This window comes from Bos grunniens, chromosome X (assembly GCF_055505025.1).
Source record: "Bos grunniens cultivar Pamir isolate PY7600 chromosome X, Bosgru_T2T1.0, whole genome shotgun sequence".
NCBI classification, from domain to species: Eukaryota; Metazoa; Chordata; class Mammalia; order Artiodactyla; family Bovidae; genus Bos; species Bos grunniens.
The window spans coordinates 125,179,970-125,196,818 of NC_141194.1; the positions used below are offsets into that span (position 1 = coordinate 125,179,970).

At 43.1% G+C, this 16,849-nt stretch overlaps 2 protein-coding genes across 20 annotated transcripts in view; one reads left to right on the forward strand and one right to left on the reverse strand.

Moving 5' to 3' along the window:
- Positions 1-11,469, forward strand: part of MAP7D3 (MAP7 domain containing 3) — a 35,493-nt gene extending 24,024 nt beyond the window's left edge. For all 4 annotated transcript variants that reach the window (XM_086389132.1, XM_086389133.1, XM_086389134.1 and 1 more), the window contains 8 exons: positions 817-946; positions 2,697-2,832; positions 3,745-3,849; positions 4,862-4,915; positions 6,416-6,518; positions 7,552-7,741; positions 8,871-9,142; positions 9,855-11,469. In XM_086389132.1, the coding sequence (XP_086245258.1) occupies positions 817-946; positions 2,697-2,832; positions 3,745-3,849; positions 4,862-4,915; positions 6,416-6,518; positions 7,552-7,741; positions 8,871-9,142; positions 9,855-9,862 (998 nt within the window). In that variant the 3' untranslated portion in view covers positions 9,863-11,469. The remainder of the gene's footprint in view (positions 1-816; positions 947-2,696; positions 2,833-3,744; positions 3,850-4,861; positions 4,916-6,415; positions 6,519-7,551; positions 7,742-8,870; positions 9,143-9,854) is intronic.
- Positions 11,470-15,238: 3,769 nt separating this feature from the next.
- FHL1 (four and a half LIM domains 1) overlaps positions 15,239-16,849 on the reverse strand; it is a 64,949-nt gene continuing 63,338 nt past the window's right edge. For all 16 annotated transcript variants that reach the window (XM_086389147.1, XM_086389139.1, XM_086389149.1 and 13 more), the window contains one exon: positions 15,239-16,771. In XM_086389147.1, coding sequence (XP_086245273.1) covers positions 16,617-16,771 — 155 coding nt within the window. In that variant the 3' untranslated portion in view covers positions 15,239-16,616. The remainder of the gene's footprint in view (positions 16,772-16,849) is intronic.

The window sequence follows — 16,849 nt, forward strand, 5'->3', positions numbered from 1 at the left end:
CATAAACAGTCTTTTTATTATGATTTATTTATTCCTGATTTCTTAAAATCCTCATTTTCATATGTAGTTTATTTAAAACAAATTTGTCACATGAACTAAAATACTATGCCTCCATGTGGTCACCTTATTTTACTGATAGTCTTGCTTTCTTTGTTTATCCACAGTTAGCCACTTTATGATCAACCAAATATATTAACATACTGTTATCAACACTTAGTGAAATAATATTTATTTAATAAAAATGATGCACAATTTTCAGAATGTATGCTGGATATATTTTTGTTTAATTGACTTAAGATTTGTACACTTCAGGGAATTCCCTGGTAGTCCAGTGGTTAAAGACTAGGCGCTTTCACTGCGCGGTTCATTCCCTGGTTGGGGAACTAAGGTCCCCTAAGCTGTGCACCATGGCCAAAAAAGAAAAAAAAATTTATACCTCATTTGGACTGAGCATAAGCTTATCTTCCTCCGTATTCAGTACATCTTAATTTTTTTCCATAGAGGTAATTTAGTCAGGTATCTCAAAACAGCTAAACCAAAGCAGGAACACATTATTTCTTTTGGGGACAAGTAGTTGTTAAAAGTTAACAGAATGGTACTTCTGTTGGTGGCTTGGGGTGGCCATGAGGGCATAGGAATTGGGCTTTTGAACAAAAGCTATTAAATAAATCATTTATAGTTTATTTATACATTTTATATCATGGACATACTGTTGTTGTTTTTTTTTAACATTGCACATTGTCTTGCACCTCTTTATTGGACATAGAGGCAGTAGGTTCGCTAAACCTAACTGATTTGCATGTTAATTTAAACTAGAGTCTGGTAATAAAGGCACACCAGGACCTAAGAATGCTGAGGAGGCAACAAAAATTTTGGCAGAAAAACGACGCCTTGCTCGTGAGCAAAAAGAAAAAGAAGAAAGACTACAAAAAGAGATGGAACAAAGGTTGGCACAGAATCATCCTTTCTATACAGTAAATCTTGGTTGGGACCCAAATTCTGAAAGTCATGCTTTAAGTTAGATGTATATAAATTCTCAGAGTAACTGACTTTTTCTTCAATGTGAATCAGTGTGGGGAACATTTCAAGCAGACAGGACGCTAGCATAGATGAGTACATGTTCCTCTTTAGTCTGCCTGTGTCATGTGCTCTTTTTTTTTTTTTTTTTGTCATGTGCTCTTGAGGTGTGCTGTAAAGATGCATAAAGAGATCTGCACTCACGTCAAGGGCCTAGCCCTCAGCAGTAGCACCTGAGTGATCATCCAGGACTGTCGCTGTTGGCATTCACTGGTGTCAGCCCCTTTCTTTATTTCAAAAGTCCTTTATAACTTTAGAATTTGTAAACCTGTTTATGAATAAGTTGCATACATCGTGACCCTTTCCTCCTAAATACTTCCCTGTATACTTCCTAAGAAGAAAAGCATTCTCTGATGTAACCAGGGTATTAATAACTAAAATCAGGAAATTTATTATTTTATTTTCTAATCCAGGGTCAACATACAATTCAGTTTGCTATTTGTCCCGGTGACAGTCTTCTTTTTAAAGGTTTTTAAAATGACAATTCTTTCTTAAAAGTTAACGTGTGTGTAATAGGAAACTAAAAAACACAAGAAGCAAAAAACAAAGTCATCCATAATCACAAGCGGTTTACCTTTTGATGTGTCCTTCTATCAGTGACATACTTTATATGATCTTTTCAGTTCAGAATTCAGTCCTTAAACAGTTAATAAAAAATAATATATACACACACATAGAGACAGTAACTGGTAAAGCAACTTTGCTTGAAACTTTTTTGTAAGTTTGAAATGAAAAAGTTATCCCCCCAAATTTGTAAACTTGGAAAAGATACTTCCTTATGTTTTACTGGGTTTCCAATGACCTGCGGGCTGCAAATGTCACATACAGGTGTGGGCTGCTGCTGCTGCTGCTGCTAAGTCGCGTCAGTCATGTCCGACTCTGCGACCCCATAGACGGCAGCCCACCAGGCTTCCCCGTCCCTGGGATTCTCCAAGCAAGAACACTGGAGTGGGTTGCCATTTCCTTCTCCAATACAGGTGTGGGCTACTTCAGTCTAAAGGTTTCTTGATCTTTGAACTCGAGGCCCATTTGATTTGGGTCCCTGTAATGTAAACCTCTGTCCACAACCTGCAAAGAATAATGACTGATGTTGTTTTTAACTATTATTTTTAAATCACAGTCATCCTTTCCATGTACCTTATATGGGTTTGGGAGAAAGGAAGAGACATTTTGAATAGCAAAAAACCCTATAACTTGAAGAATATTATTTATTAGTTCATGTAAACAGAGCTAGTTTCACATTAAAAACCCTGAATACCAGTCATTTTGATTGGACTTTCCTCCTCTGAGCACCACCAGACCCTTCTGTAAATTCCCTCTCTCACACCCCCATGTGAGATCAGGTGTGAGCATACGTCTAGTGCAGTTAAGAAGGAGTGATTATATGTGTGTGTGCGCGTTTGTGTTTTAAGATGCAAAGTAGCCCACTACTTGATAAAAATCTTTTTCTTCTCCCAAAGGCTAGTTCCCCCTATTTAAATACGTGAAATTATGCACATCCTGTGGAATAACAAAATGTAGGGAATCTGGTGTAAATATAAATTGTATTACTATACACAAGCAGCTTCACTATAAAACTGCACATAAAAAGGATTATTATTTCATTTCATTTTCATCAGGAAAATGAAAGATGTAGCAAAGAAAGTGGATGAAGGTCAAGAAGACGAGTTTTCAGAATTTGGAGATGGACAACAACCAAAGGAGATGAAGAAGAGAGAGAGTCAGGAGCAAGAAGACCAAAAAGTAGAACTCCAGGTTTGCTGGCTCTCCTTGAGAACCAGATTGTAAAATTCAGTAGAAACCCAAAGCAAAAGTCTGTTTATCCAAGAAAGAAAATGGCCAGATGCTGCATGCTCTGGTTGCATTTTTACATTATGGTCTAGCTTTTACCCAGTGTTGCTGTCAGTCCTCCGTTACCATTAGCAGAATCCTAGGATTTTCCCAAGTGAAACAAAAGCAGAAAGCAGCAAATTACAGACCATCAGTCCTCTAGTTTAAATACATAAATAATATTACAGGTTGGCTTCAAGAAATCCAGATTGCTCGCAGAGATTAAATATCCTGTGTGATATTTCCCAATCGTGCATTCTGTGGTGACATACCTGCACCCCCTAACAGATCAGATGAAAATTGTGAATCCTCAGCAATTCACCAATTAGAATGTCTCACTAGTGTACGTTAAATCACCTGGTAAACCCCAAAACTGAGCTCAGACAATATTCAGCTTAAATTATTATTATAGCCTAATTTATATAACAGTTTTAGTGTGTCACTTATCAAAATCAGTTATATGTTTCATAAATGACTATGCATTTGCATTCCTTGAGAAAGTATCTTTAAGAATACTCTTGGTGCTTTTGAAGTGTAAGACTTGGCTCCTGGTACCTGTGTCAGTGGAAGACTACACAGTCACATATTTCAAAATGATAGTGGTCTGACAACCTTGAGGTCCTGAAGGGGATTAACATGCCTTCTAAATCTCTAGCCATAATAGTTAGCCTAGTTCTGTACATTTTTGCTAACACTTTGAAAACTGATGATCCATGAATGTTATATATATGACTCTCAATCCAAAGGTTACATTTTATTTTGGATAACATCTTACTGTTGCATTGTTGTCATTCAGATAGATTGAGAGTCAGTGATATTTTTATACAAATTTCCTAGAAAAGTGATGCCAAAATAAAAGCTCAGGAGGAGGCTGACAAACGCAAGAAGGAGCATGAGAGGATTATGTTACAGAATCTGCAGGAGAGATTAGAAAGAAAAAAGGTATGCCTCTTCTCTGTTGGGGGGATTTGATTCTTTGTTTAAAACAATGTTGGGCACATGGTTCCAAACTATGTTTTTAAAAATGACAAGTGATATGCTAGCTGGGGTTGTTTTTCCTCTGTACTCTCTCATCTTAGGATCTGACCCCTTCTCCCTAGAATGGGCTCCTCTTAATAACCGTAGCTCTTCCTTGTGGACCACTGATGACCATCACAGGGATGTCTCTCTACAGCATAGCTCCTTTGAACAGAATCCCTTGGGTCATGGTAGGGGTTGGTAGAAGTTCGAGGTTTTTGTTTGTTTGTTTTTTGAGTTTTTTCTAAACTGTGCTGGAAATTGGAGCAACTGAGCTTGAAGAAGCAGAAGGTGTAGGCTTCTCAGAGAGGCCAAGGTGCAGGCTCTTTGTAAGGTTGGACTTTAATTTGTGCAACCCATGTGTCTCCTCTGGGAGCAAGGAAGACCTCAGACCAGGCTGAGGGACTTCCCGGCCTCTCCAAAGGGAGATCAGTAACCTTGAGGAGGCCAGAGAGCTAGAGCTCTCCTTACCTTCAGGGAAGAAGGGAACTCTTAGCCTTCCTGCATGTACTCCCAGTAACAAAACCCATGACAGCATTGCATCTTTGAGATGCATTCTTTTCATTAACATCAGCTTCACTCATGGTCTGTTTAGACAAAAATCATGTTCACAAGTTCTGATTGGTTTGCAATCATATGTGCTTAATCTAGTAATAAATTTCCACGTTGGCAAAAATCAGGAGTGAGAAGTCATATGGATTTCTGTGTTAGGGTAACAAGTACACCTGTCACCATTCAGAGTGTTTTCTAGATGACCGACTGTGAAACTGGGCTTGGAGGAAAGTGCCCACCCAGCTGCTGGCCCAACATCTTGCATTGACTTTGGCACAGACAGCAGTATTGTCTGCTTCTGGAACACAAAAATAATCAACTTCTTCAGGACCAGTGTTTTGTTTTTAATGTTTTCATGTTTGAATTTTATTTTTTTAAAAAATAGAGAATTGAGGAAATTATGAAGCGGACGAGAAAGCCAGATTCGAATGCCTCAAAGGTAGTCTGTGTGTTCCTACTAGCAGTGTATAAGAATTCCTGTTGTTTTACATTCTTGCCAACTTTTTAATTTTTGCCAGTCTGTGGTGCTAATGAAATAACATTTCACATTTCCTTGATAATTAAAAAGGTTGAGCATGTTTTTTCCCATCTTTAGTTAGCTTTCATGTTTTTTCTTGTATGGAATGCTTTGTTTAGTCTTTTGCCCAAAACTTTCTGGCTGACTTATCTTTTTCTTACTTATTGGTAGTTCTTTAAATGTTCTAGATACTTCTCCTTTCTTGCTTGTATGTGTTGCAAATACCTTCTCTCAGTTTGTGGCTTATCTTTTCTTATTGCTGTTTGCTGCTACATAGATGTTCTTGATTTTTCACATCATGGAATTTATCAGTATTCTTGGATGACTAATGGAGTTGAGTCCCTTATTGGCCATTTGGGGATTCAGTTTGGTGAAGTGTCTTTTCAAGTTCTTTGCCCCAGTTTCTATTCAGTCACTCGCATTCTTCCTACTGATCTGTGGGAGAATTTACAAGTTCTGCTTCTGAGCCCCTTGGATATTTGTACTGCAGGTATCAGCCCCCAGGCTGTAGTTTGCCTCACACTCTCATAATGTCCTTTGATGAACTGAAGCTTATTTTAATGAACTCAAATTTAGCAGTGTTTTTTCTTTTATGGTTAGTGCTTTCAGGGTCTCTCATAAGTATTTGTTTATCCCTCCCCCCAACGTCTTGTCTTTTGATGGTTTGCGTTCTTCTCAGATCTTTTGGGGGGCTTCCCTGGTGGCTCACTGGTAAAGAATCTGCCTGCCAATGCAGGATATAGGTTCAACCCCTGGGTGAGGAAGATCTCCCAGAGGAAATGGCAACCCACTCCAGTATTCACGCCTGGAGAATCCCAAGGACAGAGGAGCCTGGCAGGCTACAGTCCTGGGCTTGTGAAAGAGTCAGACACAACTTAGCAACTAAACAACAGATCTTTTTATCCCCAGATTCTGTGTTCTTTACCATCTGAGCTACAAAACTGATATTTTGCCTATTTAAAATTGCCTAGTTGTGGTCATTCACATCATTATGAAAATTTAGAATAGAAATGTCATTTCTGAAAAGTGATGGCAATCACCCTCTCAGAGAGCAGGTAGCACATTGGCTTGAGAAGTCCTGCCTCAAGCAGCAGCCAAGAACATTTTAGCTGTGGCACCACCTGAGCTTAGGGCTCCAAGGAGGCAGAGCCTTTACACCATCCCAGAGCTGTTGTCCCTTGGCTCCCATTCAGGGAAGTCTGCCATTTTTGGCTGTCTTTCCGTAGCTGAAAGACAAAACTTGGGTCACCTGTCCTGTCCTCTGTAGATTCTTGGGGCTAAAGAGGTTAGATTTCTTTTTTACCTTTTAACTGAAATGACAAAAGTTAGCAATCAATCCAGGCGTGAAATCTACGTTCTCTGAAATAACTGTCAGGATGATTGAATGTTAGATGCAATCATGACTTTCTTCTCTCATTGTAGGCTACAGAAACACTGAGCAGTGATGCATATGAAGAGGATGAGGCAGATGATGAGGACGAGTCAGAAAGTGACAGTGATTCCTTTGATGACGTGCATCCATCAGGTTTGCTTGCCTTTTGAGTTCTGTTCATCACCATTTAGGAGCTAGACTGTGTAGGTTCATCCAAACTTCCTCTGCTTGTGAGCTGTTTGACTTTGAGCAAGTTACTTAACCTCTCTGTGTTCAGTTTTCCTGTCTGAAAAAGGGGAAGCTTATATTGTTCTCCTGGGATGGGCATGAGATTGCAGTGAGATCCCGAAGTACTAAGAATGGTGCTTGACACACAGTAAACTCTTAATAAATATTAGCTGCTACGACAACTGTTCTTTTGTTTTGTGCTGAGAGACTGCAGATGGCAGCTCTTTCTCAGCTCAGTGTGAGGCTTACTAGCATCTCACAGTTCAGGACCCTGTGTGGCATTCATGACTGACCACAGGTAGAATGCCACTCCCTGCCTCACAGGGAGAAAATGAGGATCCTGGCGTTCTGTGAGTGCCCCTAAGTTACATCGTTGAGTCTCATTCCCTAGTGAGTGTGAACCACAGTAATGGCATTTGAGAAAACACAGTTTGTCCACCCTTTATGTCTTAGTGGGTATCAGGCACATGGGAACCCTGCTAGCTACTGGGGCCTCAAGGAACCTTAGCCATTGGGGAGCCAGACATGAGCCAGATGGTGGTGCTGCCACATGCTGGTTGCACTAAAAGAATTTAGGCCAGAATGTCACTAGAACAGAGCAGCAGGAGCAGCAGAGGGGTAGGCTGGGCCTTAGGCCATTGAGAAAGGTTCAGATCAGAGGTGAGACTAAAATGAGAGGGTCGTCGGAAAGAGGGAGAAGAAGCACGGAGCCGTCCTGCCCTCTAGCCACCATTACTTGCTGGCAGAGGGGAGAGGGCATGTTCCTTCAAGGTGGCCCTTGGTGCTTTCAGGGCACAGTGGGCTTTTGGCCTGGCCCTGCCTCCCCAGAGTCCTGCCTCCAGACAACTCCTGTCTTCCAGGTAGACGTCGCTTGCCCAGACTGGCAGGCTCACAGCCTTCACTTTGCTTGTCTTTCTTGTTGAAACTCCAATTTTAATCTTTCTTTTTTTCCCTCTAGCTACTATAAATGGCATGGATTCATCCCCAAAACCAAAAACACATGTTAAAAATGTGAAGAACACTAGCAAGTTTTTAGATGTGACTTCTAGCCACATCCATAAAGAGACAAAAGCATTTTTAAATACTGACATGAAAACCTTCAGACAAAAAGGAGTGAAAGACCCATTGAATCAGACAAAGAGTACCAGGTGAGTCACTCAGAGTTCATCAGAGTACACCTGGGAGGGGTTATGAGTGGCATCCTCAGAAGGATGCACAAGGTTACTGACTGAACTCTTAGTTTGTCCCAAACACTGTGTCAAGTGCTCTACTTATAGGAACAAACTCAGTAAGGATAAGCATCCCCATTCTTACAGACTCGAAGACTGAGGCATGGGCTTCCCTGGTGGCTCAGTGGTGAAGAATCCGCCTGCCAGTGCAGGAGACATGGGTTTGATCCTTGATCCGGCAGATCCCACCTACCATGGAACAGCTAAGCCCAGGCACCACAATTATTGAACCTGTGCTCTAGAGCCTGGAGGCCACAGCTAATGAGCCCCACTTGCCACAACTACGAGGGTGTGGCCCTTGCTCACGGCAACTAGAGAAAAGCCTGTGTAGCAACAGAGATCCAGCACATCTAAAAAATAAAAGTATTTTTTAATGAAAGAAAACTGAGAAATGGAGAGATTATGAGCCTTATTCAACCCAGCATCCCACAGTTCAAGGGCAGAACGTAAATTCAACCCAGAAATACCTGATTGCATTCTGAGTTTTTATTCACACTGGTTAATGTTGTCTCATACAATCAGGGAAGGGGACGTTGAATGACTGCAGTATAACAGACATTTTATCTGTCTAAATTCCCATTGCAACTCTGGGCATGATATTAAAGTCCTCATTGTACATTTGGGAAACTGAGGGGCAGAGATAAGGTCAGAAGAACAGGACCAAATTCTTAGAAAGGAAGGCTCATTGGGTGATTGCCTGAAAAAGAATGTTACTTGCCACTGAGGAAGGATATCTGGGAGCCATTTTATAGTGTAACCTTGAAAGTGACATCACAGTTTCTGCCATAAATACCACCATTTCAGAAGTGGAAACTGATTTTTTTTTTAAATCCCAGAGACCAAATAACTCAGATAATTCATGATCTAGCTAAATTTGACTTGAAGGTTAAACTCTTCTAAACTTCTTCAGTTATTTCTATCATCAATTTTGTGGACCACAGTTATCCTCGAATTTGAGTTTTAGTGTATTAAGAAAATAATAAAGCTTCTGTCAGGCAAAGCCTTGGTTTGGGGACAATCAGGATTATAACCGAATATCTCGTTCCAGATCCTCCACCAAAAGACCAACCAACCGAGCAGCAAAAACTGGAAAGGCGGAAACCAGCAGCACCATGCGGCCTTCCAGGAGTTCACATTCAGAGGTTCAGAAGTGGGTGTGTGACCGAATCATCAACTTCTCAAGAGAGACAGAACCACCTGTGTCCAGTTTCCCTCCTAAGAGCCCAAAACTCCAGCTGAGAGGCTCCGTGACATCCTGCCTGAGTCACCAGCCACCTATAGACAACAAAAACAGAAGCAAATCTGTGCCAGCTCCATCAGGTAAGGCCCTCTCCTGTTTCCACTTTGTTTGAAAGGTAGTTGACCTTCAACCCTCCTCTGTTTCCAGCTGTGCCAGGGCTTGGCACCATGTAATTTTGGAGGTGAGGGAGAAGACAGTGGTGGGTCTAAAACTAGGTTGAAGAGCCCCTCATTAAGTTAGTTTTGAGAACATTCATGACATGACCAATTGTTAATACACAGAGTAGGTTCATTTCAGACAGTGGACTCCTCTGCACTCCTGATCCACTGGCTGCTCTGCAGCACACAGATCATTTAGGGCGGTGGTGGTGGTGGTGGTATAGTCGCTAAGTCATGTTCAACTCTTGCAACCCCATGGACTGTACCCCGCCAGGCTCCTCTGTATGTACATGGAATTCTCCAGGCAAGGATACTGCAGTGCATTGCCATTGCCTTCTCCAATTTAGGACAGAGGGTTGGTGAATTTTTTGGAATTAGTCCCTCAGCTTGTGTTTCCAAAACCAAAAGGCCTTGGTTTTTCTTTCCTTGAGAAGCTCTGTTTGAAATCGAGAGGCAGCTTCAACCCATTTGGAGGTTGGGGAGCATTTATAAGAGCACCAGTATGGCAGCAACTTGGGGTGGGGGGCCTGCTGCTGAGGGTCCCAGGCCAGCCTCAGTGTGGGGCAAGAATCCACTTGGTATGGAACCAGCATCTTCACTAATAAACGTTTCTTTTCTTTTTCCCTCTGGTCAGATATGTAAACCTCGTCCAGCCTAGAAGAGAATCCATTCTTCACTCTGGATTTTGACCTCCGGGCCCACCTTTCAAAATTTCTCTGCTTCCTACATGAACCCAGCAAAGAAAATGACTCAAAAAAAATCATCTTAACATATCTCAGAAGATGCTCATATCATCTTGAGTCTTGCCCATAAGCAAGGGTTCTGAGTAAAGAGTCATTTTATTTTGCTGTAAAAATCTCCATTGTCTGTCATTCTTGTATTTTCATGCCAACACATTTGTGTATCAAGTGTGTCTTTATAAAATGTTCACTCTTAAGCATATATAAAATGCTAAGAGAATCTTACACCAAAAGAAAAGTTTTTTGTCAGTACCTATTTGAAATCTTAAAATCATGTTTACTGCATTTAACAGTTACATTTGTTTTTGTTGTTTAGTCGCTGAGTCGTATCTGACTCTTCCAACCGTATGGACTGCAGCCCACCAGGCTCCTCTGCCCATGGGATTTCCCAGGCAAGAATACTGGAGTGGGTTACCATTCCCTTCTCCAGGGGATCTTCCTGACCCAGGGATCGAACCCATGTCTCCTGCATTGGCAGGCAGATTCTTTACCGCTGAGCCACTAGGGCAGCCCCAACAATTGCTTTAATTTAGCAATAAAAACTCACATTCAGTCTGGTAGAGAACATAATGGGTCTTAAGGGTCTCAAGATTCCTCACACAAGTTTCGTTGGATTGTTCTTAATATACAAAAACAGAAAGTTGCAAGATAGAGTGAATCACATTTTATCGTTAATGTATGTTTGTTTTTAACTCTGCCATAGTCTGCCGGTCCTGAGCACAGACACTGGTACCTTCAAATGCTGGCGGTCCTAGAAGGTGTAATTTTTTTTCATCTTTCCTGCTTTTGTCAGCATTTCATTTTGGAAGTACATATTGAGGTTTATAAGAACATGTTATTTCTATTGTGTACATAAGGCAGTATTTGGCTGTTGTCTGATGGGGTATGTTCAATTCCTCGACATGTTTACCGTGTATAATCTTTCTGCTTATGTTCTCCAGGCCTGCCATTCAGTATACACTCAGGCTTGAGATGTGGAACCAAAATTTGTTTGCCGGCTGCAAGTGTGTAAAGGAGCAGTGTTTTTCTTTGGTCCCCGCTGTAGACAAGCACATACACAGTGGACATACACACACGTATACGTACACACAGGTGTACACAGGATGTATGTTTCCTGAAATCCACTGAATCATGCTTAAACGATTGACTAAAACTTGAATTCAGATTGGTTGTCCTGATGCTAATGAGTTTTCTGGTGGATCACGAATAGCTGGAAGCAGGCCCATCTTCCTTTGTAGCCACCGGTCTTGAATTAGTAAAAGGAAGTAGTTATTCTTTCTGATTCCCTAGTTCTTTGCTATTCAGAGTACTGTTATCTTTGTTATAGATCAGAGCTTGGTGCCTTAGATTTTAAAACTTTATATACACAATCTCTTTTATATAAAAGGCAGAGGCAATCATTGTAACAAAATGTGTTTCTGATATTTTTCTGCACAAATTTCACACGTTGCAACACTGTTAAACCTTCATAATGTGTGCTCTATGCAATAAACTTTGCAGGTAAAGCGAGTTTTCTCCATGTTTAATAGCACAAAATGTACTGAAGGCGGTATAAAGGTGACACCAGCTTGTAACCGAGCCGTGAACACAGGCAGGCGGTGTGTTCGATGAACAGTAATCACATCGTCTGGTGCCCCTCTGCAGCCACTTGGTGGTTTGGCCGTGTGCTACCGCGTGCGACATTAAGATAGGAATTTCGAACTCTGCTTTTCTCCCTGCACCTGTTTCAGTGCTTGTTACTCCTGCCTGTGATGGCTCTGACTTATATTTGAGGCCAGTAATTAAAGTATCTTTCTTTTTACTGTGGAAAAATGTACGAGTGGCATTTAGTACATTTAAAATGTGAAACTATCACTGCTATCTAGTTCCAGAATGTTTTCATTACCCTAAAAAGAAACCCAGGACCCTTAAGCAGTCACTCCCCATTCCCCCCTGTGCATCCCTTTTCAAGCTCACATCTGGTGCTGGCCACACGAAAACACAGTTGCTTTTGACAGTCTGCGCATGTGCTCTGGGAGTCACTGTGCTCCGTTGCCCGCACGTGACATCACTTCAGGACATCACTGTTACTGTGTGTGGCCAAACCGCCATTTGGATCTGCCCGTAAATGTTTAGCTTCTACTCTGGAAACATGTTCCACTCCACTGGGTTTTGTGTTGGATAAAGGTGCAGTCCTTTTTTATCCCTGATCTGTGGCATCTGGTGCTTTGAGAATAGTGGCAGCCGTTCCCCACTTGGCATTCCATGCCGGGCCATGCACTAGGATTGCTGAACCAGGGCATTCCTTGGTATGCACGCAACCTAAAACACCAATATAGCACCCTCCTGACAGCTCTGAGGTGTTGACACTGACCCAGCCTCCACACTTGGCATAGGCTGGTGTCCTCTGGGGATACACTGGTCACCTCACGTTTCCCTTGCTCTCTGGAAAACCTTTTTTTTTTTTTTTCTGGAGAACCTCTTGGTGTCCACTCCCCTGAGCAATAGGCCCCTGGCCTCTCCCAGTGTCACCCCTCTCCCCTCCCTCGTGTGCAGTGAAGCCTTGCAACAGTTTCAATCCCCAACAACCACAAAAATGCAGTAAGGACACTGGAAAGGATGCTGGACAAGTCTGAAGACCTGAATCCCAGCTGAGGTGGCTACAGGCCCACCAGGTGACTGCACACGACATGGACCTCTGAGCCCTCTGTTGTGGTGAGTTGGAGGCTGGCCTCCAATCACTGAAGGCCTTCAGTTCTCAGGAGTCACTGACTCCCTGTGGCAGGAGCTAGAGGGTTGAGAAATGGGCATGGAACTGTAGCAGCAGCTGGTGCCAAGAAGCACAAGCCTGAAGGCAGACTGTCCAGCATGTCTTATCAGGGAATATCCAATATGCCCACCTCCACCCCCACTGTTCCACAGGCCTGGTTGGTTGCAGACCACTTTGACCTCCATCTCCCTTCCCACCAGTCTACTTTTGACTGTTCCTGGATAGGCTTGTCTCATAATTTCTCAGACTGTTGTAATAACCGTAGTTACATGTTCTATATGCCAGGTACTTTAGAGGCATCATTTTAAACCCTCACAACAACCCTGTGAAGTGGGTATTCATTTTTACCTAGGACACAGATTCGTGGAGGTGGGTATTTATTCAATGTTATACAACTAGAAAGAGGAAGATCTGGTGCTCAAATTCAAGTCTGATTCTAAAAGTCTTTTGGCTTTTGTGGTGGGTAATACACTATCTTTGGTGCTAGAGATAAAAATAATTGCTAATGTTTGTTGAATGGTTTTCTTGGATGTTGCTTTTCTTGCGTGCCAGTCGGTTGCCATGCTTAATAAATAAGCATTTGTATAATCATGTAATGTGCATGTGACTCTGCAAGGTAGGAATTCTGTCTTGTTTTACAGGCGAGGAAGCCAGCTCAGAGAAGTTAGGTGACCTGCCCAAGGTCTCATACTTAGGAAGTGGCAGTGCAGCCAGGATTGGAATCCAGGCAGTATGGCTGCAGAATTTACCTTGTTAACCAAAAAGTAGATTATGTTCTTGATACTCTGATGCCCTTCATTATGAGGGAGAAGAGGGTTCTCTGCTGAAAATTCTGTAGCTAGAATTTCCCCTCCTTCCTCCTGAGTCTTAGGTTGTCATTGTTAAAATTGACTACTGAGCACTGAGCGTGGTGCTTCCCTCGTTGTGATGTAGTGGACAGACAGTGTTCTCCCCTATGACAAGGCAGTGTCATAAGCCTTACAGCCTGGGCTAGAGGTGTGCCCAGGGGTGTGTGTGACCTTCAGTTTTCTCACGTGGAAAATTGGGGCATTAGTGCCAGTGTTGGCTGTGAAGACTTGATATAATTGTATAAGGTACTTTTCAAGTGTTACGCAATATCTGGGGGCCCAGTGTTGGCAGGCCTGTTGCTGGGGGACAAAGGAAGAGCCTGGGAATGGCAGGAAGGGTGGAGGGGGCTACAGGTGATCTCAGGCAGGGTTGTGCAGTCCAGTCATACAGCTTTTTCTCCGCAGAGCTCTTTAGCCTTGGCATAGGCCAGGGTTTTGCATGCCGAGTGGGATGGGAAGCAAAGGGTGACGGGACTGAGGACAACAAGATGGGGTCAGTGATAGGGTGTAGCATCTCGGGGAGGTGATGATGGAGAAGGGCTGAGAGGTAATTGAGCCATCAGTCGACTGGAGAGCTAAGAACTAGTTCAGTGGGATGAAGAGAGAACAGGAAGGGAGGGAATGCCGTCAGAGATGCAGGTCCCAGTGCAGTGAAGGCCTAGGATTTCCGTGCCAAAGCAGCAGAGGTGGGGGCACTTGTGTCAGGGTTTCCCCCTGGGGCCCCCACCCTTGCCACTGCCCATCACCCAGCTCCTTTAGGAAGCAGAGGGCCACCATCTCAACTCCCCACCTCACCCCTACTTCTTGGGGCCCCAGGGGATGACCCAATAGACTCTTATAAACAGAGTTTAAATGATTTTAACTGCTAATTTCTCTAGGGAAACACACAAGAGGCTGTTCTCCATTCATAGAAATAACTTGCTACAAACAGGTCTTGATTCATAACGTGGCAAATGCTAGCTTCAAACATGTTCTGTCCTTTCACTACCCCAGGTGTGAGAGTTCCTCCAAAGACCTCCGCCTTTAGCTGAAATGTCCTTCCACCTGAGGAGCCTGCAGCAGACACCTGTGTCACTGGGCCTCCGGCACCATCCTGAAACAACTACGTGGTGTGGGCAGGTTGGATGCCCCAAGAACCTGAGCCTCAGCGGTGTGGCCATGAGCCATGATCTAGAAGCTACCTCTACCTCTGTCCACACCATCTCCACCTCCCCCACCCGAGGCAGAGGGGCCCCAACGAGCAGCCTCCCAAATGACTGGTGTCCTTGAGCAAGATCACCTCCTTCTGAAGGCCTGGCAGTGGAGGAGTGGCCGCTGAGGCACAGCAGGGCTCCACATGGCACAGGGAAGGGCAGTCAGAACATAGACGGGATGACTTCTCGACACACTTCAGCTGCAGTTCCCTTTCTGGCCGACCCCTGGCCAACGGAAAGCAATGTGCTCTTTTTAAGGTGATCAACATCTGGGAAATGTTATTTCTGGTCAGAGTGGGGTTTTTCATTGTTATTGTTTTTTACTGGATCCAAGTGCTGTTATGGGTTTCTTTTATCTTGTTTATAATTCATGTAAGTGAACTGAACTGAGTATGTCCTTGAAGGAAGGAAAAGTCATTCAGGTTTCTGGATCTGCAGTATCACCTTAGAACAATTCAACCAAGCAGAATTAAAAGTCAGGAGGCAAGTTATTTATATGCTGCTTTATTTCTGTAAGGATACACGGAACCGTTAGATGATCACTGCTAATGACAAAATGTAGAAATGAGGCATGGGCTTCTCTAACCACTCCTATGAGAATGTTAATATGCATCATCATTACATGTGTACTCGTGATATCGTCTCATTATACTATGTAATATAACATTGTAGCTAGAATACAGTAATAGGGGATCCTGTGACTCAGGTGAGCACTGCGTGGAACTCTGGTTCTGCCTGTGGGCACAGTGGCCTCCATGCTCCCCTAGAGCCAGCTAAGCTCTGGAGGAACAGTCCTCAGAATCACAAGAGAAGGGAACTGGCAGGCCTGGTTAACACACCGACACAGAGCAGACAAGTACTATGTTACAAGGGATTCCACTCGTCACTGCTGGGAAATGTCATATCCGTTGTCAATGACAGTTCTGGCGCCTGTTCACCTACCCCTCTTGAGTTTTATGGTTACTTCTGTAGGATGAATTCAAAACTGTAGGAACGTATAAGGGGGCTAAAATACTCTCATGCAAGTCTCCAAACCCATAAACTATGCTGCTATTAATTAAAACAAAGGAATTATTAATTAAAAAAAAGATAAAAGGACAGCTGGGTTAGTTTTGTTAAGCTTCCAAAAGTATTCGCTGTGATGACGTTCTTCTGTAACAGGCTCGTTTTCTCAGATCTGCCTACACTTTCCAAATCACCTGCACGTTCCATGCTTGAAAGTGGGAACGCTCAGAAAACACGCCACACAGGGAAACCAAACGTTAGTACAGGGAAAAAGGTCAGTTGAGAATTACAGCTAAATTCAAATGTTAATTTTTTGGAAATTCGGATTAGTTATTTGAAAGCACAAAAAACAGAAGGAAGGTTTTGATGAGGAAGTTATTTAAACCATGCATTTCACTAAGTTCTTTCTGCTCACAGAACAGGGTGAGCAGCTGAGTTGGAGCAGCCGCTCCAACTCTTGTGTCGTGTGATGACAATGTGGGTCCCAGCTGAGCCACAAGAGGTGTATCAGTGGGGCTTTATCGCTTAGGCTTCTTGCTTGCATCACTAAGCAGCTACATGGTCAGCGCTTTTCTGCTCTATGATAAAACATGCAGAAGAATCAATCTACCTAAGTATTTGTTTCCTAATTGCAGCTATGGAGAAATAAACTTTGCTGTAGGCTTGCTTTTTGCTAAATCCTAATATGATCACTGTGTGCCCTTAACTCAAGTAATAACTGTAAAATGGGAGAAAAGACAGAAGGAGCGACTCTGAAGAGGTGAAAGGCCGCTCTTGCCCTATGGGTGGTGCCGGGCAGAGGGCAAGGACACAAGGAACAAGACTCAAATTCCATTTTACAGGACAGGAGCCCCTGTCACTTTACAGCTTTTTGGCACAGTCGGGGCAATACACTTGCTCCTGATGGAAAACAAAGCGCTTGTTGGCCAGATTCACGGAGCATTTTTTGCAGTGGAAGCAGTAGTCGTGCCAGGATTGTCCTTCATAGGCCACCACACTGGAGCCTTTACCAAACCCTGTGGAAGAAACAGAAGCAGACAAGAGCGACAGCTGAGTGGACACAGGTGGCAGCCAGGCTGCCGCCTTGCCCATTC